Raw genomic sequence first — 27,210 nt, forward strand, 5'->3', positions numbered from 1 at the left:
TTCTGTCATTTCTCTACAGTTATTGTTCTTTGTGGGTGACTGCTGTAAAACCTCATATTCTAAGCAATTAAACTACTTTCCCCAGTTGTTCATAAACTCGTGGCACACATGTTCATGAACTTAATTTTTCTTTCAAGGCAGAGGTTTTTGAAAACCCATGTAGCCCTGGTTGTCTTAGAACTCACTGTGTATACAAGACTGGCATCAAACTCAGAGATCTTCCTGCTTCTGCCTCCTGAATGATAGGATTAAAAGCATGGGCCACCTCTGTGGGGGCTCTTAATATTTATCTATTTATTTGTTTTTGAGACAAGGTCATATGTAGCTCAGGCTGGCCTCATATTGGATGTATAGCCAAGGCTGGCTATGAACTCTTGACCTTCCTTGCCTATATCCCAAGTGCTATGATTTAAAGATACTTTCCCTCCTCCAGCGGACCAACAAAGGCAGAGGGGCAGATTTGGTTCTCCTTTCCTTCTGCTCTACAGAGTTCTGGGTTCAGTCATAGCTACCCCTGTTTATCTGTTGCCATTTCTCCCTCTTTGATCCCTTGCTAGGGATTAAATCCAGGTGTCTCTTACATGGCAGGCAAGTGTTCTACCACCGATCGAGAAGTTCTTATTCTTCAGCTATCTACTTCATAGATTCCATTCAGATGGAATCTATAAAGATATTCAGATAACCACTACCTTTTTACAGCCAGGTAGGTATAGATGATGAAATCAGGGTTTTCTGAGGTATATCCCATACACAGGGAAAGTGTCTTCTTTATGAAAATTTGACAGTTCCTAAATTATCTAGGCCCTTCTGGGTCTGTCCTGTGAGAGTATTCTGATCTGTATGCTGTACAGGTATCTTGCCATAGCTACCTAGTTGCCAGGATGGAAGCAGAGGGCATCTGGGTGTTTTGAAGTTAGAAACTAAAGGTTGGGTTAAAAGAGAGTTCTGAGCACTTGCCAGTTCCTTGGCCATATTGAGATGCCCACAAAGGCTACACAACCTGAAGGATGATGAGGCTTAAAGGGGGTAATATAAGAGGTTAGGTGAGAATATAGGTGAGTTAGGTGAGTGTGGCTAGGCGGTGTGGGGGAAGGTGTCCAGGCGGGCCCTTGCCTGGGCACCTCTGCCCCTGAGAGACCACACACACACAGACATGGTATAGAATAAAGTTTATTCAGAATAGGGGATGGGAGTTAGTGGTAGAGAGAGAGAGGTAGAGAGAGAGAGAGAGGGAGAGAGAGAGAGAGAATGGAGGGAGTGGAGGCCGGCCATGACCACGTGGAGGGGGGGGGGGGGAAGAGCCCCAGGGGCAGAGAGGTGAGAGTACGTGGGAGGTGGGAGAGCGGTGAGCAAAGAGAGAGAGGAGGAGCAAGTAGCCCCTCTTATAGTGGGCCAGATCTCTGGGGCGGGGCATACCTGGCTATTGCCAGGTAGGTGTGGGGTGGAGCTTACACAAAACCCCAACACAACCTCCTTGATTAAATCGTTTAGGAAGAACTCACTGAGCTGGGGGCAAGCTCTTATACAGGATTTTGGGCAGGCACCTTAGAAGGGTTCTACCACCAGAAACAAGGAGATCAGATGATCAAACACCAAACAGAGTTTCAACTCTTAATTTTGCTCAGAAATGACTCTTGAAGTTGGCTGAACTTGTGTCTTTTGGTCCATGTGCAAGGACTCAAACTGAGCCAGTGAAGCACCCTGATGGAGTTTGCCACATGGTGACCACTATACCAAGCACAATAGCCTTCCTCTGCCCATCTCCAAAATGGCGGCCCCAGGATCACCGGATCTGTACCCGTCTCCAAAATGGCCTCCCGCCCCGCCCACTCCCTCCCCTCCGGGAGTGCGCAGCACGCTCCCGCCGCCCCTCCTTCCCGAGCTCCACCCAGGTCTCTGGCAGCGCGGTCGGTGGCCGCGATTTCCCGCCATTGTGAGAAGTGGAGGCTGGGACCGTCTCCCCTCCTCCGGTCGGTGGCCAGCAGCTCCGAGGCGCTCGTCACCGTCACCGCAGCCTCCTCTCCTTGAGACGCGCGGAGGCCCGTGGCCCGCAACGCCCCGCGCGTGGGAGGGCGCGGACGAGGAGCGGCTGAGCCCGGGAGGAGAAGCCGGGTTCCGAGCGCGCTCGGCCCGCAGAAAAGCGCCTCACGGGCCGCGCTGACCCCGGCCCTCAGCGCCATGCCCTGTGGAGAAGACTGGCTGAGCCACCCGCTCGGGATCGTGCAAGGCTTCTTCGGTGAGTGGCGCGTGGCGAGCAGGGCCGGGAGGGGAGCGGAGTTTGCGGAGCCAGGCCTGCCGCGCGGCCGCACTCGGGACCACGGTCCGGGGGAAACACTGCGCAGGGCTCGCGTGGCCCCGGGCCTGGCAGCCGAGCTGAAGCAGCGGTCTCGGGCCGCGGACGCAGGTGCCGCCGCCTCCCGTCACCTGCTCGCTGGCGGCGGGGACGCAGCTGCGAGCGCTAGCTGTGATTGACGGCCTGGCTCCCGGCTGGTGGCCTCCCTAGCCCGGGTGCTGCAGACGCGGAGAGGTCCCCTTGCCCACGGAGGGCCTTCAGAGCGGCCGCAGAGACAAGCCACTGCCTGTGGGAGCCTGCGGGATATTTCAAAACTTCCGGTGTGTGTGTGTAGGGGAGTGCTCGATCCTTCGCCCAGAAGTTCAGTCCGTTTCCCCACGTCTCTCTTGACATCCCAGAAAATGCTTCATTTTTTTTTTTTTCTGCCCTGTTGACTTTAGAACTCGTCTGCTCTGGTACCTGTTCCTGTACCGGGGCTAGCTAGAAATGCTCAAACTACTTAGATGAGTCGCTACAGAACGCGAGCTGAGTATATTCTAGTTGTAATTGTCATCGTTACTTTTTTTGGTTAACTAGATCTCTGATTCCCACCTGCATCCCTGATTTCGGTGAGCTTAATGACTGGCCTGAGCCACCGGTCTCCTTGGAATGTATGTGTTTTCTGTAGTAATGCTCCTATAAGATCGGATTCATTTTACCTAGAATTCTAACTAGTCAGGTAGTTTACCAGGGTGAAACTAAAGCTGGCAGATAGTAGGACTGGGTAGACATTAAGATTATAGCCAGTGAACACAGAGTCTCATAAAGAGGGGCAGGGACGTGCAACCCCACGGAAGAGTAAAACATGGGCTTGGGGTATTATAATAGCTCAGTAGCCGAGTGCGTGCCAGGCCTGATGAATGGTCTGAGTACAGTGCGGGTGGAGAGACACAGATTCATTCCTAGCAATCTAGGGTGATTTTCAAAAGGTATGTGTAAGTGCCTTACCTGTGATTCTATCACCTGGAAGGCAGAACCCTTCACTAAGTGATATACTGAAGTTCAAAATTGTGGGCCCAACTGCTGGCGTGTTGAGACTAATAATGGTTCCCAAATGTTAAGCCAAGGTTCGGTTCTGTACTGGCTGAAGGTGCAAATGCATGGATAAATTTTTAGGAAAAATCTCCCTATAGTTAAAAGGTTTGGAGCTTAAAGGGTTAAGTTCCAGCGACTGATACCAGAGCTCCTCCTTACCCTTCACTTTGAGGCAGGTCTCTAGCCCTAGCTGGCTTGGGGCTCATGGAAGTCCTCCTGCCTCATCCTTTGGAGTGTGTGTGTGTGTGTGTGTGTGTGCCACCTTGCCCAGCCATAATCTCCGTTTGTGAGAAATATCCCACTACCCTGGTCTTGCTGTTGGAATGAAGTGGTTTTAAATGTAATACAGATTGAATAGATTGTTGTCATATTTTGTTCCTTAAGTGTGATTCCTAAGGCACACGTCTCTTTAGAGTACAGGAAAAAATGGAATTTGATTATAAATATTACAGTGTTTTATAAATTTTGTGGAATGTTTTGGAAAGTTCATTGCTGTCCTCTGAATGAAGAGAAGTGTAATCTACTCCGCTCTGTATTTCTGCTGTGTTTTCCTGTCGCTGTGACTACATTGGGCACCTTTATGATGAGAGTATTGAAGGTATTGTATGAAAAGTTGGAGACTGTTTGGTCTGTGTTTGGTTTTTGGTTTTCGTGCTGGGGATTGAACCCAGTACAGGCAGGCAAATAGTCAACCACTGAAGCTAGTCTTACTGGCATGTGCCTCCACGTGGACCCAGCTTCTGTCCGTGTGTTGTATCAGCTTTAGATATTAATTATCTCTTGACCCTGTCCAGAAATCTTCATCTCCAACACTGCTGTCATAGCCCTGTAATCATGTTTTAGATTTCTGCAACGGCCTCCATGTCTCTCTTGCATTTTCTAGGCCAGAACCAGTGGCTTCCGGTTGGTTCTAGAGACTCCCCCCCTCCCCCCTGGAGTTTTAGTTTCATTAGTATCCCCAGGTTGCCCTTGAATTCTCTATTTTTCTTCCTCAGCCTCTGGTGTGTGCAGGGATTACAAATAAACCTCACTGCACTCCTGTTGACCTGAGTATATTATGACCTTAGGATCTGACCTACACCGTTTTTTCTCCTCTGGTACCCTGTACACTGTATAGCCCAGGCTGGTCTTGAGCATTAGCCTCTAAATTCTGGGATTACAGGCATGCACTATCTCTTGTTTTGGTTTTTTTTTTTTTTTTTTTTTTTTTGAGACAGGGTTTCTCTGTGTAGCCCTGGCTGCCCTAGAACCCACTCTGTAGACCAGGCTGGCCTTGAACTCAGAGATCCGCCTGCCTCTGCCTCCCAAGTGCTGGGATTAAAGGCATGAGCCACCACTGCTCGGCCTGAGGTGTTTTTATATCTACTTGTGTGTTTTTCTGTGAGGCCATATGTACATGGACAGGTGCCCTTGGATATCAGAAGTTACAGGCAGTTGTGAGCCATTTTCTGTGGGTGCTAGGATACACTTTTACTCTAGTTTTCCTCTTATTCTTCATTTGTTTCCTTGTTTTGTCGAGACAGTGTTTTGTGTAGCTCAGGTTGGCCTCCAGGTCACTAACCAAAGATGCCTGCTTTCCAAGTGCTGGGATCTCATCCATGTATCACTGTGCTTACCCCCCCCCCATATTAATAACTCGAATTAATACCTACTTACTTTGAGACCAGCTCTTGTCATTTTACCCAGGCTGGCATCCACTTCCTGGGCTCAAGTGACCCTCCTTTCCCTTCTAAGTAACTGGAACTAAAAACATGGGCCACTAATCCTACCCATAACTGCACACACATGCATGTGAGGACCAGACGACAGCGTGTGGGAATCCCTCTGTGCCCTGTGATTCCAGTGACATGGAGTGCTCCCACTCACTCAGCCACCCCACTGGCCACATAACTGCTTTTCATTCCAGGCTACTTACAACGGGCTGCCTCTTCGCTTTAGGTGTTTCAGTTTGGGCTTAGTTTGGTTCCTTGGTTCATTCTAATGGATGAGGCTGGCAAGCCTGTGAAGGAGGAAGTGTGAGTCTAGGCACTAGTGCTCTAAAAAGTTCAAAGCAGTGATAAGATGAGTAGAAGCTGCTCTGATCTTGTCATCAGCCTGAACCCAGTGTGGAGCTCTTCTGTCTACCACCCTGCTCTTGAATGACACTAAAGAGTCATTTATGCTAAGACTGGAGCCCAAGGAAAGGCCCCGGGTATTTTGAGGAACCGAGTAGAATCGAGTTCTAGGACTAAGAAGCAAGATGACATCCAGGTAGCTCTCTGCAGACACTCAGCTCTGTGTATTAACTTGCTGATTTTTCTCTTTCATATCTCAGACTCACTTGTTCTCAGTTCTAGCCTGCACTTACCTCGTCCCAAATTCTAGGGATAGAGAATCTACTTGACCCAGGGTAGACTCTACTGTGAGCCCATGATTAGCTAGCTCTGATGGGCGTGAGGGTTCTGTAGGACAGCCATGGCTGTTGAGGCTTGTCCTGACGGTGGGAGGTTTTCAAAGAAGTCTGAATTGAACAGCCATGACAAAATGTGAGTATTTCAGTTATAAATAAACACTAACATGTAGTTAAAAGGCCAAGGCAGATCTGTTAAATAAGTTATTGTATGTTCTCCCATTGAATGAAACTCCTTTTATTTGAGGTTTGTTTGTTTTAAGATGGGATCACACTATGTAGACCTCAAACTCACATTCATACACTGCCTCTGGCTTCCAAGTGCTGAGATTAAAGTTATGAGCTGAACCCTCTTAACTGTTCCTACTTTCCAGTGGTGTGTGCGTGACTTTTTAAAGTGGCAAAACATTCTTAATTCAGATATAATTCACATAAAACTTACAATTTAGGAACATATATTTGATCTGGAGGTTGAAGCAGGAGGATTGAGTTCAAGGCCTGCCTGGGCAGCAAAGAAAATCTGTCTCCAAATTAAAGAAGCCTGGGAGATAGCTGAGTGTGGTTGGGTATTATACAGCGGGGCTTAAGTTTAATAACTACTAAGTCATATAAATTAATATTCAATGGTTTTTAGTTTTTTTTAAATTACATTTAGTGTGAGAGAGATAATGAATGAGACAGGTCATGTGGAGGTCAGAGGACTACTTGTAGGGATTGGCTTTTTCCTTCTACTATGTAGGGCCCCAAAAATCACTCAGGTCATCAGGCTTGTCAGCAAACAACCTTAACCACAGAGCCATCTCTCTAGCCATTTTTGTTTGTTTGTTTGGGTGTTTTCTTTGTTTTGGTTTTGGTATTTTTATGATGGACAGCACCATTATTATTTCCATCATCTTTGAAAGAAACCCCAAAGCTATTAGCACTCATCCCTCCAACACACTCCGATGCTCTAACGACCACCACCCTAAACCTATTGTATATAAGGCATCATCTGACATGAGGCCTGTAGGGCTGCTGTCTTTCTTTCATTTAGTATATTTTCAGGCATTATCCATGTTGCAGTGTGCATCTGTACTGCATTTCTTTTTATGGCTAAAAATAATATTCCTCTGTGTGTAACTGTAAATATTCTGTTTAGGGACTGGTGACTGGATGCTCTTCCAGAAGACCCAGGCTAGCATCCGGGTGGCTTGTTCACACCTGTCTGTAACTGCAGTCACTGGGGATATGATGCCCTCCTTTGGCCTCCACAACACTAGGCACACACATGGTGCTCAGACGTACCTGCAGGCAAGACACCTGTGGACATAAAAACTAAAAAATAATTTTTAAGATTTATGTTTTTGGGAGGCAGAGGCAGGCGAATTTCTGAATTGGAGGCCAGCTTGGTCTACAGAGTGAGTTCCAGCACAGCCAGGGCTATACAAAGAAACCCTGTCTCGAAAAATCAAAAAAAAAAAAAAATTGTTTTTTTTCATTCATGCCTTCATGGCCTCAGTATCATTTCCTGCCGTGAGTCCCCGTTCTGACTTCCCTGAATGATGGACTATTACGATCAGTAAGATGAATTAAATAAACCCATTCTTCCCCAAGTTGCTTTTGGTCATAGTCTGTGTTTTATCATAGCAATAGAAACCCTAACCAAGACACATCATTCTGATTTCTCCGGATCTATTCTGGAGAATTTCTTTTTTATAATAGCCATTTGGGTGGGAGTAAGGTTGTATGCTGCTGGGATTTTTTTTCTTTAAATATAGAACACTTAACAAATTTGTGTTGTCATCCTTGTACAGGGGCCATGCTAATCTCTGTATTGTTTCTGTTTTAGTGTATTTGCTGCTGGGATCTTATTTTAATTTCACTAATAACATAACATCTTATATATTGGCATTTGGGTATTCTCTTTGAAGATATGTGTGTAGTGTAAGCTCAGCACTTGGAAGGTGACTGGAGAAAGTTTGGTTTGCTGCAGGTCAGTCTGAGGCCAGCCTGAACCACATAGCATAGTAAGTGCATTCCTAGACCATCTACCTGATCAAGCACCTGTTCAAGCCCTTGGCAGGCAGTGAGTGGGGAGCCAGTATTTCATGTACCCAGGCTGGCTGGGTACATGCTGAACAACCACTCTAGCGGATGAGCTGTGTCCCATCCTGTTTCTGTTTCTTTTTTAAACCACATATCATGTATTCTTGACCAGTCACAGACTTACTATGTAGGCAAGGCTTTTTGTTTTGTAGACAGGGTTTCTCTGTGTAAACAGCTCTGGCTGTCCTGGAACTTGCTTTGTAGACCAGGCTGGCCTCAAACTCACAGAGATCTGGTTGTCTCTGCCTTCCAGTGCTGGAATTAAAGACTTGTGTCACCACCTTAGGCAAAGGTTTTAGTTATCTTTTTTCTTGTAGAATTGTGAAATATTTTTCTTTTTAGTCCACAAGCATAGCCAAGGATTGAACCTAGGTCTTTGTGCTTGATACAGAGAATTTTATTCCCCTCAGCAATGTGGCTATGCATTTTTAATTTTAATAAAGTCTCATTTATTTTCCTTTTTTAAAATTTTTTTGGCTGTATATTTTCCCATTCTGTTGTGTTTTTTGTTGTTGCTTTGTTTTGTTTTGTTTTTTAATACAGTGTGAGGTAGGGGTCTGAAGTCATTCTTTTGCATATAGCTGTCCAGCTTTCCCAGTCTAATTTGTTGAAGAGACTATCGGTTTTTTGTTTTGTTTTTGTTTTTTCGAGACAGGGTTTCTCTGTATAGCGCTGGCTGTTCTGGAACTCACTCTGTAGACCAGGCTGGCCTGGGAGACTATCATTTCTTTATTATAGTTTTGGCACATTTGTTAAAAACCAGTTGATGGTAAAGTGTGGTTGTATTTCATTTCCACTCAGTGGTCTGTATGATCGGTCTCAATGCCAAAACTGTAGTAGTCTAGACTGCTATGACTTTTTTCTGTTTTATTGTTGAGGATGGTGTGTGTGTTGCGGGGGGTGGGGGGTGGGGGGGTGGTATAATCTGTCTGTCTGATTGCATACACATAGAACAGACATCAAAGGATGACTGGGGTAACCTGCTCTATTACGTCCTGTCTTACTCTCTTGAGGCAGGGTCTCTCACTAGACCCACAGTTCTGCAGCTTTGGCTAGGCTAACCAGTTCCTAGAATCTGCCTGTCCCATCCCCACCGCCACCCAATGCTGGGATTATAGGCATTCCATGGCTAGCTTTTGTTGTGTGCTTGTATTGACTTACTTGGTGAACTCTGGGTCAGCTGGAGTCCCTGTTTCAAAAGACAGCTGTCAAAAAATGACATCCATTGTCCTATGGGTTCATATACATAGTCCTGGAATCTACTCAAGAAATGGAAGCAGGAAGACCATCAATTTAAAGACCAGCCTGAGCTATATAGTGAGATTCTTTTTAATTTTTTTCTTTTCTTTTTTTTTTTTTTTTTTGGTTTCTGTATAGCCCTGGCTGTCCTGGAGCTCACTCTGTAAACCAGGCTAGCCTCAAACTCAGAAATCCACCTGGAGAGGGTGTGGATTGTGGGCAGCAGCTTCGTGGTGGAGCGCGTGCGCACCGTGTTTGAGACCTAGGTGGTATCTCCAGCATTTGGGAAGGGGCAGCCAAACATCAGCTATTATTGCTTATAACCTAGAACACTATTCTAGACACTATTTGCTTTTACAATCATTTGAGACTTTTCTATCCATTTTAATTTTTGTTGCTTTTGTATTTTTTTGAGCAATTTATTTAGAATTGTTTTTTAAGTTCACAGGAAAATTGAGGGAAAAGTAAAGATTTTTTTATGTAACATGTCCACTTCCTCCAATGGTAACGTTTCTCCCCAGAAAAGCATATTTGTCACAGTTAGGAATCTCATGGAGCTGAGGTGGCTCAGTGTGCTTGCTAACTCGATGGCCTGAACTCGGTCTCTAGAACTCCTGTCTAGAGGTGAAAGAGCAGAGTTGTCCTCTGGACCCAGACTAGATTCACAGTAACTACATGGTAATTGTAACTGTCAGTAACCAGTTCCATGGGCTCTAACACCCTCTTCTGACCTCTGTCAGCTCCCACATGGTATGCATATTTATATTCAGGTACCACGTCTCCATATAAGATAACATGAATGATTATTTAAAAAGTTGCCCTGCCCCGAAGGTATATATTTTTTAAACAAATAGGTGTTAAACAAATAGGGTTGTTATCATCCAAAGTCCATAGTATGCATTGCTAGGGTAGTGCGATAGGAATATATTTAGCTTAGTGATGACTGCCAGACTGGATTCTGCTCTGCAGCAGCAGTGAATGGAAATTGCTGCGCTAACAACTCTTACTGCCAAGGCCAAGCACTCTGCTCATCTGCATCCCAGAGTTGCTTTTACTTACTTACTTATTTACTTATTTATTTACTTATTTATTTATTTATTTAGGGTTTGCCTTTTTGGGGTTTTTTTGGTTTGGTTTTTCTAGACAGGGTTTCTCTGTTTAGCACTCGCTGGTATTCTGGAACTCACAGAGTTCCTGCCTCCAGCTCCTATTGTGGGTTAGATGGTGTATCCCGCGTCAGGGGCTCTAGCTCCTGGGCTTTGGGCATGGGTTTTGACTGCTTTCCCCACACCAGTGCTCCACTCCAGGGGTGGGGGAGCACAGTCTGAGGTCCCAGGGGATCCCCAGACCTGCCCGGGGCCAGAGTCATCAGGTTCTCAGACTCATGGACATCCCAGACTCAGCTGGATGCCACAGAAGTTGAGAACAGAGTGGGGCCCCAAAGAGTGGATTTAGCTTGGGGCTGAAGGGAAAAAGAGGGGAGCTCTGGCAGGGTCCCACCCACAGGGGAGGAGAGTCCTTGGCTTGTCCTGGCAGGGGTGGTGGCCCTGGCTGGGAGTGCTGAGAGGCCTTCTGTGGGAGACTAGGCGAAGTCCTGCTCCATTGCTCCCCACAGGGCGGATTCTGATGAGAAGAGGCAGTCCATGGTTTTAAAGCATTTATTGTCATGGCTGAGAGTGTCCATGAGTAAAGCCATAGCCCTTTCTCAGGGCCGGCCTGAGCTCAATACCTTTTGCAGTGAGGAGTGTCTGGAAGGGGAGTTTATTGGCTAAGCCTCCAGGCCTTTAGGTACCTCATTAACATAGAGATCTGTCTTGAGGCTATGTGACCTGTGGTCAAGGTTTTCTACCTGTGGAGGGGCCCTTACTTGACTGATGGCCACAGACCTATAGAGAGTTGCTGCCTCCTGTCAGGGGCCTGGTGTCCAGGATGGTGGCAAAACACCTACCCCTCCTTGCATGGTCATCTGCAGGGTCACCAGGGTTTCAAACCTAGCTCAACCAGAAACCAGACTGCCTTACATGGGCCACACACTAGTGATACAATTAAAAGTGTAAGCCATTACCAAATGGCCAGGATTTGTTCTCGTGAAAGATCAGTTTGGACACTTTCTCATCTGCATGTAGTGTGGTTAGTGTTCTGTCTGTATATTCATCCCTCTGTAGTGGTGTGTGTGTGTGTGTGTGTGTGTGTGTGTGTGTGTGTGTGTGTGTTTGCTTTTGTTGTATTTTGGATTTGGTTTTTTCAAGACAGGGTTTCTCTGTGTAACCCTGTGTTTGCTTTTTTTGACAGTTCATTCATGTAACAGAAAAGTAGTTAAGCCTAACTTATTATTTTCTTTTGTGGAGTGTGTCTTTGGTATTTTATTTAAACAGTTTTAGCTAAACATCTAGGTTTTCTTCTGTGTGATACTCTGTGAGTTTTATAATGTTACTTTTGTTTGTTTAGTTCTGTGATCTCTTTATTTTAAGTTAATTTTGTGACAGATTTGAGGTAATTTTTGCAGTGTTACTGGTTTATTCTGATACTGTTTCTTACAGTTCTTTCTCCATTCTTTTTGTTTGTTTGTTTGTTTGTTTGTTTGTTTGTTTTTTCGAGACAGGGTTTCTCTGTGTGGCCCTGGCTGCCCTGGAACTCACTCTGTAGATCAGGCTGGCCTCGAACTCAGAACTCCGCCTGCCTCTGCCTTCCAGAGTGCTGGGATTACAGGCATGCACCACCACAGCTCGGCTCAGCCCCAAGTTTTTAAAGCTGTCCCGAGAGACTTTGCGGTAGGTCTTTTCACACACGCACCGGCTGCAGGCTTCAGACTGCCTACAGACACTGGCCAGCTCAAGAGTGGCAAGTATGTGGCCGTAGCTGGCGGGCTTGCTGCTGTTTTGAGTCGTTGCTTTTAAAGCTCTGAGTGCCAGCCACGCAGGCTCATTTAGTATGTTCACCTCCCACCCCAGAACACGCACTGTCCACCCACATGTGGAACTTGAGCCAAGATAAATCATTCTGAGTTGTGGACAAGTATCATCAGACTTCAAAAAAGGGAAATCATTGTGTGCATTCTGTCTGTAATAAGAAAGGATAGGAAATCTGAAAGATGACAGAAAAATTCAGACTTGTATAAACAGTAGATCAAAAAGAAGTCCCTGTGAAACTTAAAATTGTTCCCAGCTACACAGGCTTCAAGCATTGTATCCATGTATGAAATCAGAAATGCAAACTAAAATCCAAGTCACATGGAAAAAAGAAAAGGAAATAATGAAAGAAGAACAGAAATTAAGGACTGAAAACAAGACAGCAAATCGCTGAAACTCTTGAGACAGTCTTATGTATTACAGGCTGCCTTAAGACTCACTAGGATGTGACGGTGGTCCCGAACTTCCTTACCTCTTTCTATTTATTATGCTGCAGGGAGTTGCTGCACATTGCAGGCACTGTGCGTGTGGTGGTCAGAGGACAGCTTTGGGGCTAGGTTCTCTTCCTCCTCAAGGGACTGAACTCAGTTGATCTGTTGGTAGCATCAATGGCCATGAGCTTGAGCATTCTGATCCTCCTGCCTACGTCTCCTGGGGGTAGGCATGCACCACTACACCTGGTTATGCCGATGAGCTAGGTCCTCATGCCAGACACTGCCACCTGAGCTACATGTGCAGCCCCCTCTTCACCGTGCCTTTGAGTGTGTTTAGGGATTTGTGTGTGTGTGTGAAGGGGGTGTAATTGAGGATTGAACCACTGAACTAAATCCCTAATCATTTATTTCCTTATTAGCAAAATTGATAAACCCCTAAGTTAGACTAGCAAAGAAAAAAAGAAGACAATTACCTATAGCAAGAATAAGGAGGTAATACCACTGTGCAGATAGACTGTACAGATAGAACAGAAGACTTGGATACATATATTCAGCAATTTATTTAACTTCCTGTCCCAGCAGTAACTTAAACCACACAGTGGCTTGAAACAATATAGATTCATTACTTTACAGCTCTAGAGGTCAAAAATGTGACATATGTCACTGGAGTAAAAATCAAGTTGTCAGCAGGATTTGCATCCCTATCTGGAGGCTCTAAGAACAAATCTAATTCCTTGTCTTTTCTGAGCTTTAAAGAGTCTGGCTACCAGACTGGGGAACAGCTCAATTAATAAACGACATGGCTTGCAAGCTGACCTGAGGCCAGTCCCCAGAATTTACATGTGAAAGCTCAGCCTGGAGTGCATGCCCTTAATCCCAGCACTAGGGAGGTGGAAATAGGTCGATCAGCTAGCCAGCCCACCTACTGGGCAAGTGCCAGGTTAGTGAGAGACCCTTTCCAAACAAATCAGTGGACAATGCCCGACAACACCCTAGGTTGTCCTGTGTCCCCTGCCCATACGCACACACATATGAGCACATACCCCCACCCCAATAACCAACAAATTGAACAATTTTCCTATCACTCAGACTTGGTTTGTCATGGGTTCTTTGTGTGTGTGTGTGTGTGTGTGTGTGTGTGTGTGTGTGTGTGTGTGGTCTGGACTACTCTGGAACTCAGATGCCTTCTTAACTTAGCTTGACACTTAGCTTTTCACATATTTTCTTCTCGGTCTTCCTTCCACAGTGAACCCTCCTTGGTAATTTCCTTGTTTTAAGGTTGCTAGTTTTTGACTCAGTTGTGGGAAGTAAGCCCCGCCAGGGCATTCCTTGTCCCATAATCACAAACTGTCCAGCTCACCTTCCCTCCAGCCTCCCCCATGTGTTTATGAACTGGCCTAGTTTAGTTCCCATGCAAATAGAACCACCCTGCTGACCCGTCTGTGGGGTTGACCCCGTCTGTGGGGTTGACCCCGTCTGTGGGGTTGTCTTCCTTAGCAAAATCTTTGCAGGCTCTATTGCTGTTACTCTCAACTCTTTTTTTCTTTCTTCCTTTTTCTTTCTTTCTTTTTTTTTTTTTTTTAATCAAAGGACACAGATAATCCGGTGGTAAAGGATGTTCTTTGAAACATACCTAAACATTTATATGCAAAAAACAGAAATCTCAACCTAAACCTCATTCTTTACATAGAAACTAATTCAGTTGGTTGTAGATCTAAGAAAAGAACCTGAAGTTGGTTATAGATCTGAGATAGCGCCTGAACTTTGGCACCAAGGCTTGTTTTGTTCTTCATTTTTTTATTAAAAAAAATGAATTAATTAATTAATGAATATGAGTACAGGTGGTGCACACATGGAGGTTAGAAGACAACTTGGGGAATCAGTTCTCTCCTTCCACCACACGGATCCTGTGGGGTCCACTACAGTTGTCAAGCTTGGTCTAGCTAAGGAAAAAATGTTTGAACACTCTGCTGAAGCAGAGTTTTTCTAAGTGTTTCTGACAGGCTCAGCGACGTCACAATTAGAAACAAATTCCCCTTATTCACCATCTTAAGGCAGCCATGTGATAAACAAGAAGTCTTGTAGGCATGTAGGCTAGGGGGTTAGTTCACAAGAATCTGTTCTGTGGGTCACTCCCTCTTTGGTCTTCCTTTTCATCTCCTGTAAGTCCCCCTGCAGGTTGTCTCTTCCTTGTGAGGACAAGATAATACTGTATGTGTAGTGGAGCTTTTATAGAGAGGACAGACATACTGTCTATATGTAGCACCAGAAGGCTAGAACATCACTTACATAACAGTATGATTGGTGTTGAAGGACAGAATTACAATTTAAACTTTTTTTCTGTTTTGTTTTTATTTTGTTTGAGATGGCACAGGTACTCAGGCTCCTATATAGCTAAAGAACCCTGAACTTTCTGATTCTCCTGACAGGCCTGATGACTGACCTGAGTTAGATCCCCAAGAACTAACTCCTGCAAGTTCTTTGGCCTCCTTGCCCATGTGCGTGTACATACACATGCTAAACCAATAAACAGATGTGACTTAAAGTCTCCACCTTCCATTTCACGGTGTATATATAAAGTATTTTGAGCTAAGTGCTGTATATATTGAGCTTTTGCTGCTCTGTCTAGGCAAACCACACACTACTCCACAGGTGTTGGCTCTCAGTTCTTAATGGCAGCGCTAAGGGGCAGCAGCCTGAGTGCTGGTCCCGGGCGCCCAGCAGGGAAGCTCCCCGATCGATGCCTGTGAGTGTCCCAGTTGTGCATTCACTTGTATTAACTATCCAGCTTACGTATTACTGACCTGAACATAATCTGTTGGCCTATGTTGTGCTTTGATGACCATATTTCTCTTTCAGCACAAAATGGAGTTAATCCTGACTGGGAGAAGAAAGTTATTGAATACTTCAAGGAAAAGCTGAAGGAAAATAATGCTCCTAAATGGGTGAGCATACTGCTGTTGTCTGAGTTGGCCGGCTATAGTTTCTCTTAGCAGAGTAGACGACCACCCCACCCACCCACGTGACTAGAAGTAGAGAAGTGAGTGCATAGGACTCTAAAGAGTATGTGAGAGTAAAGGGGCTTTGGTCTGATGCCTCTGTGTTGTGCCTCTAGATGGTAGCAAATGACTGTTCGGAAGAGTAAATTGTGATTCTAAGAGTATTTTGTTCCTTCCTAAAAGAATTGGCAAGTGTGAATATTCAGAGGAACTCATCAAAACATATGCGTTTCTGTTGACTGCAAGGGTTCAGCAAACCCCCATAATAGTTGATGTTTACAATATGGGGGCTTAGGAGGCTGACACAAGAGGAGCATGATGAGTTTGGGGCTAGCCTGGGCTACTAGTGAATTTCAAACCATGCTGAGCTACAAAGTGATACTGTCTCAAAAGAAAGGAAACAGGAGAGCTGGAGAGCTGTCTCAGTGGTTAAGAATACTGGCTGCTCTTTCAGAGGTCTTAAGTTCAATTCCCACCAACTACCTGGCTGTTCCCAACCATCTCTAATGAGATCTGATGTCTTCTCTGGCATACAGAGTAGTCATATACATATACATGTACATATATAAATCTTTAAAGAAAGAAGACAAAGACAAAACCAAAGCAAGAAAACAAAACTGAACCAAAAGAAGGCAGTGTTATACTATGTATACTATGTATACTTTTTTGTAGGTGTTATACATACTATGGATACTTTTAGAAGGAAAAGCATCCTGTTAGAGTCAAGTGTTGTCACAAGAACTTGGAAGAATTCAGAGGAAAGTTCTTCTCCCCTGGCAGATGTTATACTGAGCAGTGAGAGCACACAGCTGGATTGGGCTAGGTTTTGAAAATGTGTCTTCTTAACGTTTACAGACAACAACTTTGCTGACTTGTTTGCTTGTTTTCTCTGAAGGTACCATCACTGAATGAAGTCCCCCTTCATTATCTGAAGCCCAACAGTTTTGTCAAGTTCCGTTGCATGATTCAGGATATGTTTGATCCTGAGTTTTACATGGGAGTTTATGAAACGGTTAACCAGAACACAAAAGCACGAGTATGTATTGCTTTCTCCGCAAACCATGCTATCTGTAATTGGGAATATTAATCACATTTATAAAATACTCTGTTTTTCCGCTTTGGTCGTAGGTTCTTCATTTTGGAAAATACCGAGACGTAGCAGAATGTGGGGTATGTATCCTTTGCAGTATTTGGTGCTTTTTTTGTTTGTTTGTTTTTGTTTTTTGGAGACAGGGTTTCTCTCTATAGCCCTGGCTGTCCTGGAACTCACTCTGTAGACCAGGCTGGCCTGGAACTCAGAAATCCGCCTGCCTCTGCCTCCCAGAGTGCTGGGATTACAGGGATGCACCACCACCGCCCGGCTTGAGGCTTTTTTTTAAGCATGATTTTTTTCCACCTAAAAAAGAATTCATCTTTCTTTGGTTGGTTTTCAGTATACTTGTCTTGTATGTGAATGAGTTCTAAAAAAATCAGGCAGAATATTTTTTTATTTGTCTTTAAGAATTTCTCTGACTTAATTTTCTTATTTATCTTTTAAAGATTTCTGGCAAGATTATAAATGACAGGGTTCTTCCTTAGTATCTGTGACTAAAAGCACAGTGATTGTTTCTTGAAACAAACGTGGAAAGCTTAACTTAGACTTAGCACTTTCTCAACTAGGTCTAATCAAACATTTGCTTGCTTGTTTTGTAAGGCAGAAGGCACACACCATGGAGGTCCTGTGGGTCCTAGGGCTCAAATTCAGGTCCTCAGGACTGCCCACTGCACCCTATCACTCCTCAACTGAGTACAGTTAAATCTCACTCTGTTTTTATAGGGAAGGTTGTTGGGAGAGGGTGTCAGAGATTAAAGAAGCGTATTTACCATTGAACACAACCTCCAGTTTGAAAACATGCTGTTTTGAATGAGGGCCTTCCTATGGAGCCACACCGGCCTGACTTGAGTGTGTATCTGTCTGGCTTCTACCTACCAGCTGTTGGGATTGCAAGTGCTTTGCTATCATACTTGACTTTACATATGGGTTTCAAAACAAAATTTTCATTGGCAGAAGGAAGTAATGAAAGCATTCTTCTGTGTATTAGTAACGGGGAAAGCACAGAGTATTGGGTGTCAGGCAGAGGGGCGGCTGGCCACTCTGATGCAAGTAGAGCTCCATGGATGCCAGGCCCCGAAGGGACCGCATGGAGGTAGAGCTTTACTAGAAGGCATTTGTAAATGAACTCTAAACTATCTGCCTTCTGTTCCTTTCCTTGCATTGCCTTTCTGATAATAGGAGAGAAAGACTTCACTCTGACACCTGTTTAGCATGTGGTGTCTTAGCTGGGCCTGTAAAAAGCTTGTTTTATTTTAACAGTAAAAAAGACCATTAGCATGTCTAAATAGACCAGATAATAGAAGATAATGTCTTCTTCTGTCATTTGCTTTGTGTTTTTCATGTGTTTTCTATTGAAACACAGACTTTAATTATTCATCTTGGGGAATAAAATGAGGATTATAGGTGGGGGTTAACCGGGTAGGTCAGTATGAAAGCGAGGTCTCTGCTGCGACCTCCTCTGGGTCTAGCTCTCTGCATTATGAACCTAAAACCTTTGCTCCATTATCTTATTTGAGGCTTTTAACTTTTTTTTATTTATTTATTTTTTTTGATTTGTTTTTTTTGAGACAGGGTTTCTCTGTGTAGCCCTGGCTGTCCTGGAACTCACTCTATAGACCAGGCTGGCCTCGAACTCAGAAATCCGCCTGCCTCTGCCTCCCAGAAAGCTGGGATTACAGGCGTGCGCCACCACCGCCCGGCCAACTTTTTTTTTTTTTAATCTCTTACTCAAATTTCCTGAGAACTGATAGATAACCCTATTAATACTAGCTACAATTATACAACTCAGAGAGCCATTCCTAGTTAAGGGACTGGTCTGGTTAGGTGGGTTCATGGAACAGAGCCCCAGCATTAACGGGGAGGCTGCAGTGTAACTCCTGGCGGTGATTTAGAGTACTGGGCTCATTTAAAGAGCGTTCTCTCTAATCTCGCACATGCTTCCGACTCTTCCTGTCCTGTCTCTTTTCCTTTTAGAATGTTTCCATACGTCAAATGTAATACCAGGTTAATGGATTGCTGATTATATTACTATTTAAGGTTTCCTCCTCTGTGTACAGTAGCATGAATTACAAGTTGGTAATCTTGGCATAACACTGCCACGAGCTCAGAGTTTGTGTGTCTGCCATAATTAATTAATTAATTAATTCTTGAGCAGGGTGGTAGTGGTAGTACATGCCTTTAATCCCAGCACTTGGAAGGCAGAGCCAGGCAGAATTTGAGGCTAGCCTGGTTTACAAAGTGGATTGCAGCACAGGCAGGACTACACAGAGAAACTCTGTCTTAAAAAAGCAAAACCAAACAAATCTTAACTGAAAGCCACATTCCAATGAAAGGGACCTTTGCTCCTAGGGGGAAAAATAGACAAAAGTACGGTTTGAAGATGGAGAATATAACATGCTTGCCCGGCATGCATGAAGCCCTGGCTTCAGCCTCAGCACTTGGGAAGTGGGTCAGGTGTTCAAGGCCATCCTCAGTACAGAGTGTGTTTGAGGCCAGGCTGGTATATATCAGACCTTGTTTCAAAAACAAAAAGAAAAATCAGTTTCCAGCTTAATTATGAGTAAAGTACATGTTACATGTATGAAAATGATATAATGAAGTTGGTGATTTTATGTGTGTCTGTTAACATGAGGGACTGGTTTGGTTGGTTGGTTGGTTTTTTGTTTTGTTTTGTTTTGTTTTGTTTTGTTTTGTTTTGTTTTGTTTTGTTTTGTTTTGTTTTGAGACAGGGTTTCTCTGTGTAACCTTGGCTGTCCTGGAACTCACTCTGTTGACCAGGCTGGCCTCAAACTCAGAAATCTGCCTGCCTCTGCCTTCTGGAGTGCTGGGATTACAGGCTTTGTGCCCGGCACCACCACCGGCACCACCACCCGGCTGGTTGGCACCACCACCGGCACCACCACCCGGCTGGTTTGGTTTTTGAGACAGTGTTTCTCTATGTAGCCCTAGCTATCCTGGAACTCAACTCTGTAGATCAGGCTGGCTTCAAAGTCAGTGATCCACCTGCCCTGCCTCTGCCTCTCATGTGCTAGGGTTATGTGCCACCACTGCAGGGCTTTGTTATTATTTTAATGGTAGCTTAGGGACTGATGAGGTGACTTGCTGGATAAGAGCAATTGCTGCCAAGCCTGAGTTCGGTCTCTGAACCCCACTTGGTAAAGGGAGAGTACCAGCTCCTGCAGGGTGTTCCTGCACGCACTTCCATATTTAAGCCTTGGCGTGTACATACGTACCTGTTCCCCACGGACACATCAGGAAGTGAAGGGGGTAAAACTGGATGGAGTGGCTTAGTATAATCCCAGAATTTAGGAGGCTGATGCAGGAGGATTGCCAAATGTTAGTTAGAGCTACAGGGTGAGACACCTTCCCACCCTACCCCCACCCCCAAAATAATAAAGAAAGAAGGTAGTTTTGGAAGCAGGATGTGTCCTGTCAGCATGTTACTTACAATACTTCCTAGCATTTGAGAGTCTGAGGCAGGAGGATCACAAGTTTCATTTTAGCTAGAGCTACATAAGGAGGTGCTTCTTTACTTAATTAATTGCTTATTTACATTAACTCGAGGTAACATTTTTTATAATGTGAAAATGTGTTTTTTTTAACAAAAATTAAAAATATGTGTCTATGTATTATAGCCCCATCAAGAACTTGACTTGAGCTCTCCGCGGTCCACTACTTCGGAAAGACAGACTTTCTACTGTGTCCCCGTGCCCGGGGAATCTTCATGGGTCAAAGAGATATCCTTTATCTGAACCTCACTATTTGCTGCATGAGGTTTTTTTGTTGTTGTTGTTGTTGTTTTTTTTTTTTTAAATAATTTAAAGGATCAAAATTCAGATTGTAGATTTGTAGTCTTTTTACCTTGGTGACATTAGCTGGGAAAAAATGTATTTATATACAAAGTATGTCTTTAGTAAGACATTAATCACAGAGCAATACCTAAATTATAATATATAGGTAGTTAAATATCACAATAATAAATAAGTACAGTTTCAAATTATAATGGTTTTTTAATAAAATTTTTATTTTTTATGTACATTGGTGTTTTGCCTGCATGTCCATCTGTGTGAGGGTGTCAGAAGCCCTAGAACTGAGTTATAAACAGACATGAGCTGCCATGTGAGTTCTGGGAATTGAACCCAGGTCCTCTGGAACAGCAGCCAGTGAATGCTCTTGACCACTGAGCTATATCCAGCCCCACATTCTAATTTTTTAAAGATTAGTTTTTAAAGTGTGTGTGGGGGGCTGTGTGGGGGTGTTTTTTTTTCATGGGTGCTGCATGCTCGTAGGAGCTCATGGGGCAGCTGGAAGAGGGTCTCACATCCTTTTGAACTGGAGTTACAGTAGTTATGTGGGTACTGGGAACAGAACCTGGATCCTCTACCAGAGCAACCAGTGTTCTTAACCACTGAGCCATCTCTCCAGCTCCAGTCATCTGAGTCTTTGAACACTTGTTTTAATCATTTAGTTAAAACTTGAGTTTTGGGAGGTGGTTGGTTTGGTTTGGTTTTTGGGTGGTGGTTATGTTTTATGTGAGGTCTCATACAGCTCCAGGTCCCCATCCTCCTCCAGATGCTGGGATGACTCCCAGCCTTTGACCTTTAACCCTTTTCACAGTATTCTGCCTCCTTTAGTGCAGGTGGGTTCGCTAGCTTTGCTTCTGTCATCTTTGGTGATGCTGCTTTGTGTTTCCTGCCCTGATGGTTGCCAGGAGTCTGTCAGGTGCCGGTCTACTGCCTCTGCTTGCCGCCTTTTATTTTACTTTGTCTGGGATTAGCTTTTCTACCTCTTCCTCTACAGAGCTGAGGATTGAGCCCAGCCCCTTTCGCATGCTAGATAAGCACTCTGCTCCTGACCTACATCTTCAGAGTTTGGTATTTCTGTATGAGACACTCAGTTATTGATTTCAAATTTTCTTGTACAGGCAGTTAAAATAAACAAATTCCTCTCTAACATTAGAGCAGCACATCCCTCTCTAACCACCACTTTGGTTTCTTGTGATCTCTTTGATCACTGATTGTCTTAGCACTGTTGTTCAATAGTCTCCCTTTTTGTGTTACTGGCATCATGTATTTCATTTGTATGTAAACTATAGAGAGCCTGTGTTATTTGTATTTATTTATTTGTTTATGTGTGTGGTTGTTGTTGTTGTCAACTAAATGTATGCTTGTGCCTCAAGGATATGTCTGTTGCCCTTGGAGGCCAGGGGAGAGGATTAGATTCCTTGGGACTGGAGTAGGAGTTCGAAACTGTTATTACCCTCCTGGGTGGAACCAAAGCCCTTTTGAAGCCAGTGCTCTTAACCACCTAGCCAGCTATCTTTCTAGCTCTGTTTTAAACTAGTCAATCAGTTTATCTCTGTTTGTTTCCTTACTTTATCTAGAAGGGGGCCTTGGCTACCCTGGACCTGGCGTGGCAGGTGGTTGTGAGTCCTAGGAACTGGACCCTGGCCCTCTGGCTCTTGACTCTTGAGCTACTGAGCTAACACCCGGCCCTTGTGTTTTGACTGTCATTTGTCTTCTCCAGAAGCTGAGGGAGAGCCTCCATCATTTATACTGTGAATACATTCACTGTCTTGGTTCTCTTTGTTCTGTATGTAAAATGATTTCCCTTAGGTGCCTTCCCTCTTTTCTAAAAGAACAGGTCTTAGGGTAGTGAATTCCTTCATGAAAGTTCAACTGAAAGTCTTTTCAGCTTCATTTTTGAATGACATCTTCACTAGATGTAGAGTCCATGATTGACATACATCCCACTCTGCTGGTGTGGGAATGATGCAGCGCCATTGTCTCTGCCTCCATTCTTATTTGGTGAAAGCATCTCTATTACTCTTACTCCTTTTATATAAGATATCTTTTGTACTCTTCTTGCTACTTCTAAAATATTCTTTCTCTTTTGCTTTCAGCCTTTTACTACGGGTGTCTCTGGGTTTAGGAATCTCCCCTGCCCTTTTCTTTTAAAATGTACTTTTCTTAATTGGGTTTTGTTGAACTTTCTAGTTGTAGATACTTTTTAGAAACAATTTTAGTCATTTCTTGAAATATTTTTTTCTGTCCCAGTCTCAGTGTGTAAACACAGGCTGAGCTGTGTGAGTGTGTGTATGACCAGCCGGGGTTTGTTGTTTGTTAATGCCGGCTCTTGGGAGGCACTCTTCAGTGACTGCGCTGTCTTCCCAGCCCTATTTTGGAATGTCACACATAATCATAACACAAGTTGATCTTTTCTTTTGATGGCCTAAGCTGTGCTCATTTTCCCTCTCCTGTTTCTTGCTTGTTTTTTAATCCTGTTGCTGTAAGTCGAGCCCAAGCCCTTCCAAGCCAGACTGGGCATCTCCCTTCAGGAGGCTGGGCATCTCCCTTCAGGAGGCTGGGCATCTCCAGCTTTAAGTTTTGTCTCCTTGTTGTTTGGTGCTTTCTTTCTCATTTTGCTTTAGTTAAATGGTTAGTGTTGACTTGTGTTCAATTCACTAAGTTTCTTTTCTCCATCCCTAATCTATTGACAACCTCCACTCCTCCCTCCCTCTCTCCCTCCCTCCCTCCCTCCCTCCCTCTCTCCCTCTCTCCCTCTCTCCCTCTCTCCCTCTCTCTCTCTCTCTCTCTCTCTCTCTCTCTCTCTCTCTCTCTCTCTGTGTGTGTGTGTGTGTGTGTGTTTAGGACAGGGATGGGGTCAGCAGACATAGTGTGAGTCTTTGTTGCTTCCTTTGTTTTCTGTCCTTTATTTTCAGATCTAGTTGTCCAACTGATTTTCAGTGTTTGTTTCTCTTTCTCTGTGAGTATTCTTCAGCTCTTTCCTCCTCCTTTTTCTGTTTTTGAGACAGTGTACCGTAGCCTAGGCTGGGCTTGAGTTTGGCTTGAATTTCTGATCATCTTACCCCCACCTCCAGAATGCTGGGATTACAGGCATGCACCACCACTCCTGCTTTATGCTACAAGGGATTAGCTCTGGGCTTTGTGCGTGCTAGGCAACCAGTCTACCAACTGAGCTGCATCTCCAGCTCTGTCCTTTAATATTGTGAGTTACCTACCCACTAATCCCAGAGTCTGTTATCTCAGGGTTTCTTTGTATTGATTTTTATCTTTTTTTTTTTAAAGATTTATTTATTATTATATCTAAGTACACTGTAGCTGTCTTCAGACACACCAGAAGAGGGCGTCAGATCTCTTTACAGATGGTTGTGAGCCACTATGTGGTTCCTCAGATTTAAACTCGGGACCTTCGGGAGAGCAGTCAGTGCTGTTAACTGCTGAGCTATCTCTCCATTCCTTGTATTGATTTTTAAATCTGATAATAGGTCAATTTTTCTGTTTCTTCACTTAACTGTTTTATTATCTCCTGAAAAGCAACACTAGTAGAGAATTGAGTTTCCTGTCTTCAGAAGGGTTAAATTTGGTTTTGGCAGTTGGTATGTTGTATCAGGTTGTTCTTATCAAGGAGTGGTTTGAAATTTTATCAAGATTATATATAATTACTCCTGTTCCCAAGGCATGGCCCCTGAATAACAGAATGGGCTGTGTTTAGCTCTGAAATGCCTGTGATGTTCTTCCAGCCCATGTGTGTTTGCATTCACAGTCTCTAAGTTCTCTGCTAGGCCGGCAGGAATGACAGAATTTGTCACCAAAAGGTTGCAGAGTTTTTCTTTGGGTTATGTCTCCTTCAAGGATCATAACCTTATCCTCTCTGTGCCTACAGACATTTGCTTCATCTGTGTTTTGTTGAGGTGGGGCATGGAATAAAACCTCTTACTTTCATAGCTGTGATTTGAACAGGTATGGCACCATAGACTTGTGTATTTGAATGCTAGGTTCATAGGGAATGGCACAAGTAGGAAGTATGGCCCCTTTGGAGTAGGTGTGGTCTTACTGGAGGAAGTGTGTCACTGTTGGGGCAGGCTTGGAGGTCTGCCATGCTCAAGTTATGCCCAGTGTGGAATAGTCTTCTACCTTTGGATCAAGACATATGTCTGTCGTGGATGGGCCTGGTGCTATTCATGTAAACCAGTCCCCTAATGAATAAAGGAGCCAATCACTGGGTGAGTAGGCGGTACTTCCGGGTTGGACGGAGGAAGAGAAGAAGCAGGAGAGAGTGACTTGCTTTTGGAACCAGAACAGCAGAGGCGTAAGATATAGCAGCGAGCATTTCCTAGTATCATTGTGGATCTGCTGCCGGAGGCTCAGATTTCAATAAGGCGTACAAGATTAGGTTTTAGTTGTTGCACCCAGAGATTGAGTTACTATTGTTTCTGAACTAAGTTTGTGTTGCATTTTCCTTCACACAACAGCTCATCTGGTTTCAAGAGAGAAAGGTACAGCAGCAAAGCATGGGTTTGTCTAACGTGCTCCACAAAGGCTGTTGGGGATGGCATGTTAGAGACTTGCCAATGGCAACTTAGCGAGCTGGGTGGAGATGTTTCAGAAGCTCCAGGCCAGTGAATCTCCAGTGCATGGCAGGCCAGGTCGCCGGGGTGGAGAGTTAGAGGCACAAGCATGGGAACATGCCAGCTCAACTTTAATATTTCCTGAAACAGACATAGAACTCTCAGGTCTTTTTCCAGTACCATGTCTGCCTGCTTCCTGCCTTGATGATAATGGACTGAACAGCTGAAACTGTAAGCCAGGCCCAATTAAATGTTTGCCTTGTTGCCTTGGTCATGGTATCTGTTCACAGCAGTAAAACCCAAACTAAGACAATGACCAAAATTGGAAGTCTAGCCTTCTTTCAAAATTATTGTAGGAGCTAAGGAGACAACTCAGCTATGACAACACTGGTTGCTGTTGCAGCGGACCTAGGTTTAGTTTCTAGTATCCACATAGCTGCTCAAAATGGTCTGCGACTCCAGGTTCAGGTTATCTGACACCCTCTCCCGGCCTCCAAGGGTAATGCATGCATGTGGCACACAAACATACTTCTAGGCAAAACATTCATAAACATAAAATAAAAATAAATAAATCTTTAAAAAATACTTCCTCTTAACTGAATTATCAGATTGGTTGTATTTATAACCCTATAATTAGCCTAATTTAGGATGATTTGGTTCAAGGTGATTTTCTTCTTAACCTTTCATTTAACGCCTATGTCAATGCAAACCAAGCTCGAGTCAGTCCCTCGACTTCCTATACTCCCAGTAGGCACAAGAGGAGTTACGAAGATGATGAAGATATGGACCTACAGCCCAGTAAACAGAAAGACCAACACTCGGGTGCCCGGCAAGCAGGTAATGTGCACCCTCAACTTCCTCCTGACGTCTAGGTTTGTTCTAGGATTGTTCTGGATCTGGGAACTGGCATGCTGTGATAACCTTATTTCACGTGAAGTTTATCATAACTGGATGGTGTTGGTCATGGTGAAGCTCAGAGTAGAACTTTGGTCTTGAGTATATGAGGCTCTGATTCTAACGCAAACAACTGGGATGGGCATAGACACTTTTGAGCCTTTTCACAGTGAGTACTCTTTGGAAAGCTGCTCAGATGGATGCTTTTAGTCTCAAGTGGTCATCTAGAAAAAAAAGATCTTTTTTCTGTCTTCATAATTGATAATTGTTGTCCTGACTCTTAAACAATAAGAAGCATATAAATCACACTTTACCCTAAAAATGACTTAACCTGAAAACATCCTTTTTTGCGTTCTTTTTGGAATCATGGTACATCTGTTGAATTTTGTAAGGCCAGAAATAGCAAAGGAAAAAAATGCAAAATTGCAGGATGAATTTGTAATTTTTTTCCTTGAGTACTGCTGATACTTTCACTTTGTAGTCCAGGCTGGCCTCAAACTCTGAGATCTGCCACCTGTCTGTGCTTCCTGAATGCTGGGATTAGAGGGGTGCACCACCACGCCAGGCTCAAGTAGAGATTGATTGGGTGTGGTTTTCTCTAGTGGTTCTCATCTGTTGCAAAGGGAAGTTTCCTATATGAAGGTTAAGACTACACTTACCTGTGGGGGTAAGGATAACTCAAAAATTGTTGTTAGGGATTATGCTGTTTGCTAGATCAGTGGTTATAGATTCTCTTCCAATGACCGTGACTTCACTAACACTTGAGTAGTTAGCTATGAATCCAGTACCAGACATGGTCTCCCTCTTGTTGCGTGAGCCTGAAGTCCAATTACAGAGTTACTGGTTACTGCTAAGGTGTGTGTACCACTACAGAATCTTTAGGGTTATCGTATTGTCCTGACTGTTGATTTGGTTCATAAGTGTCATAGCTGGATACGATGAAATTAACTTTTAAAAGTACTTACATGTGTTGGGCATCATGACTTAACATCTGAAATCCTAATATTAAGAGGATTAAGACAAGAGGATGACCAATTGAAGGAGTTAAATATTTTAGGTGCGTATCTATCTTTGTTCTGGTATAAGTCAAACAATATTATTAACTGGACATTGGCCTTTTCAAACCCATAAACATGATTTATGTCACACTCGAAAAGCTCTTTTGGAATGTTCTTTTCTTTGGGCTCAGAAGTGATGGCATGCAATCCTGTTTAATCTAGGAGGCCTCCAGGGCCTTCACCGGTGCGGAGAGCCAAAGCGCTTGGAGACCGAAGCTTCCTCTGGGCAGCAGCTGAACTCCTTGGACCTTTCTTCCCCATTTGATCTGAACTTTCCTCTGCCAGGAGAAAAGGGCCCTGCCTGCCTTGTTAAGGTACAGCCTTCCCAGCTCTGTCCTCAGCTGTGACGTCTCAGAGATAACGCATTAGAAA

General features: G+C 44.1%; 1 protein-coding gene and 1 non-coding gene across 2 annotated transcripts in view; one reads left to right on the top strand and one right to left on the bottom strand.

The window, feature by feature from the left end:
• Window positions 1-1,867: 1,867 nt before the first annotated feature.
• The window catches only part of Mcmbp (minichromosome maintenance complex binding protein), a 41,550-nt gene continuing 16,207 nt past the window's right edge, over window positions 1,868-27,210 (top strand). Inside the window, exons 1-7 of the mRNA XM_052197406.1 lie at window positions 1,868-2,236; window positions 15,283-15,368; window positions 16,318-16,458; window positions 16,551-16,592; window positions 20,151-20,252; window positions 25,579-25,723; window positions 27,001-27,152. Of these exons, the coding sequence (XP_052053366.1) occupies window positions 2,179-2,236; window positions 15,283-15,368; window positions 16,318-16,458; window positions 16,551-16,592; window positions 20,151-20,252; window positions 25,579-25,723; window positions 27,001-27,152 (726 nt within the window). The 5' untranslated portion in view covers window positions 1,868-2,178. The remainder of the gene's footprint in view (window positions 2,237-15,282; window positions 15,369-16,317; window positions 16,459-16,550; window positions 16,593-20,150; window positions 20,253-25,578; window positions 25,724-27,000; window positions 27,153-27,210) is intronic.
• Window positions 7,504-7,605, bottom strand: LOC127676637 (U6 spliceosomal RNA). Its single transcript, XR_007976086.1, has one exon. It is a non-coding gene; the product is annotated as a U6 spliceosomal RNA (small nuclear RNA).

This window comes from Apodemus sylvaticus, chromosome 1 (assembly GCF_947179515.1).
Source record: "Apodemus sylvaticus chromosome 1, mApoSyl1.1, whole genome shotgun sequence".
Lineage (NCBI taxonomy): Eukaryota > Metazoa > Chordata > Mammalia > Rodentia > Muridae > Apodemus > Apodemus sylvaticus.